Raw genomic sequence first — 2,265 nt, forward strand, 5'->3', positions numbered from 1 at the left:
AAACAAGCTTCTAGTATTTTCTTCTGCTCCACTAGAGTTTTGACTTTTCTTCCAGGGGCGTGTGTGGTTCGGGATGCTTCCGGGAATAAAAGTGATATCATCATTGGAAACAGCACTGATGGTTGTCTGGGAYTGACATGCAAAATGGGCTGGAACTTCACAGACTGCATCCAATCCCAGTCCTGTAATTATGGGCTGGCCAATAGTGTGAAGGTAGTGATCTATTTTTTTTTTTTTCAACAGTTGTTTGCAATGTCAACCGTGTTTTCTTTAAATGTTGTTAATAATACAACTTCCATGATTATTACATTTCAAGTTGGTAAATGTTGCAATAAATAATAAAATAAATAAAATTTCCCCACCAGGTCCTGGGGCAGGTTTCTGGTTTCTACTACCTCATCACTGCTGGTGTGTTTGCAGCCAGCTTGTCTTCTGCTCTTGGATTCCTGGTCTCTGCACCAAAGGTTTTTCAGGTGTGACATCTTCACAACCCCGCTTCATATTTGAAAACAGGTTTGAATTAAATGTGGTTAAAGGTTTTATAAAGTAAGCATTGTAAAATGTGGCTGTTTGCAATAAAATAATAACTTTACCGCATTTGTTTTTTAGATGATGTTGAATTGTCATAAAATGTTAGTAATTTTGWCAAATCGAGCTCTGCTTCGTAAACTGTAATCTTTGTAGATTTTAAGGGATTTATTATTTTCCAGGCTCTTGCTTCTTTGGGATTGTTCTAAAAGGATAAATAATCAAAATAATATAGTTTGTCAAACAGATAAATAACAAGTAACTTCACTTATTGATACATAATATCACATCTAACTTCTGATTACCTTCTGTCTATTYTCAGTGTCTGTGCAAAGACAAAATATACCCGTATATTATATTCTTTGCAAAAGGTTATGGGAAGAATAATGAGCCCCTCAGAGCGTATGTTCTTTGCTACATCATTGCRGTGGCCTTCATTCTCATCGGTGAGTCCAACACTGTAGTTCTGCAAACTTTCCTTTTTTTTAATCTTTGAAGCACTACCTTGAATACAATTTTATCTTTTTGCAACTTTCTGTTCTTCTGGTTCTCATCACAGCGGARTTGAACACCATCGCAGCCCTGATTTCCAACTTCTTCTTGTGCTCCTACTGTCTTATAAACTTCAGTTGCTTTCACGCTTCTATCACAAATTCTCCTGGTGAGTAACCTACTATATCACTTACCTATTTGTCATTTCATGTATTTATTATGTGTGCAGCAAAATCATCAGTATCTCTTAAAAACAAACAAACAAACAAACAAAAACTGTAAATAAAGTCATGTGGAAAGACCAATTTTTCTAACTGACTGTGGTCAAATTCAGCTATAATAATGGACAAAAGAGTTGTTTTTACTTGATATTTCCATTATGCATTTTAGAATGATGGTACTATTGACTTATCACAGACTGCCTTAGACTTTGAAAAAAGGTAGGACATCAGTTATTGATAGTGGAACCTTATTCATGGTGACAAGTAATTGCCACTTCTGAGCAACAGCATTAAAACTAAACATTTATTACATGATCAATTGGCTGTCCTTCGAAAAATGACAATAAGCAGGTCATTAATAATATCATGAAGCATCACCTTACTTTTGAGGCAGTGGCTTATGGAAAATCCAAACTGCTACTTTTCCAACTTTTGTTGGTTAGCTATGCTGCTGTATACTAACACATACACGTTAGTATTATGTACACTGTTCCAATGTCAGTGCTAGTATGTATGTAAACAAAAACAATGTGTTTTTTTTTTGTTATTTTTATTGTTTTGGTTTGCATTTGCTGCTCTTGTGAAGCCACTGTTGCAATATCCTTCAGGCGTTACAACAGAGAGTTACCCCTGCTGTGAAAAGGATTAAATGCCTACTTTCTTTAKAAGGATCACTTAACTTTGTCCAATTGTTATTTCATTTAGGGTGGAGGCCATCATTTCACTACTACAGCAAATGGACAGCTCTGTTTGGGGCAGTGATCTCTGTGGTTCTGATGTTTTTGTTCACCTGGTGGGCTGCCCTCATCACCTTCTGTATCATCTTCTTCCTCTTTGGCTATGTCAATTACAACAAACCCAGTGAGTCCACAACAGTCACAGTTGAAAAGTTTGATATTCTCAATGCGGTGGCGGTCTGCTTGTGATGCTGGCCACTGTCCAATTACAATAGCCAATAGATGGAATAAGGCTGAGTCCCCAAAACCTTTAAGTAGATAAAATCAGCAATGGCACACTGTTGGTT

At 36.6% G+C, this 2,265-nt stretch overlaps 1 protein-coding gene across 1 annotated transcript in view; it reads left to right on the forward strand.

The window, feature by feature from the left end:
* The window catches only part of LOC106528604 (solute carrier family 12 member 3), a gene marked incomplete in the record, with an annotated part of 26,997 nt that overhangs the window by 10,490 nt on the left and 14,242 nt on the right, over positions 1-2,265 (forward strand). Inside the window, 5 exon segments of the mRNA XM_014023817.1 lie at positions 56-213; positions 366-473; positions 851-974; positions 1,088-1,189; positions 1,947-2,130. Of these exon segments, the coding sequence (XP_013879271.1) occupies positions 56-213; positions 366-473; positions 851-974; positions 1,088-1,189; positions 1,947-2,130 (676 nt within the window).

The sequence above is a fragment of the Austrofundulus limnaeus genome, unplaced genomic scaffold (assembly GCF_001266775.1).
Source record: "Austrofundulus limnaeus strain Quisiro unplaced genomic scaffold, Austrofundulus_limnaeus-1.0 Scaffold392, whole genome shotgun sequence".
In the NCBI taxonomy this organism is placed as follows: domain Eukaryota; kingdom Metazoa; phylum Chordata; class Actinopteri; order Cyprinodontiformes; family Rivulidae; genus Austrofundulus; species Austrofundulus limnaeus.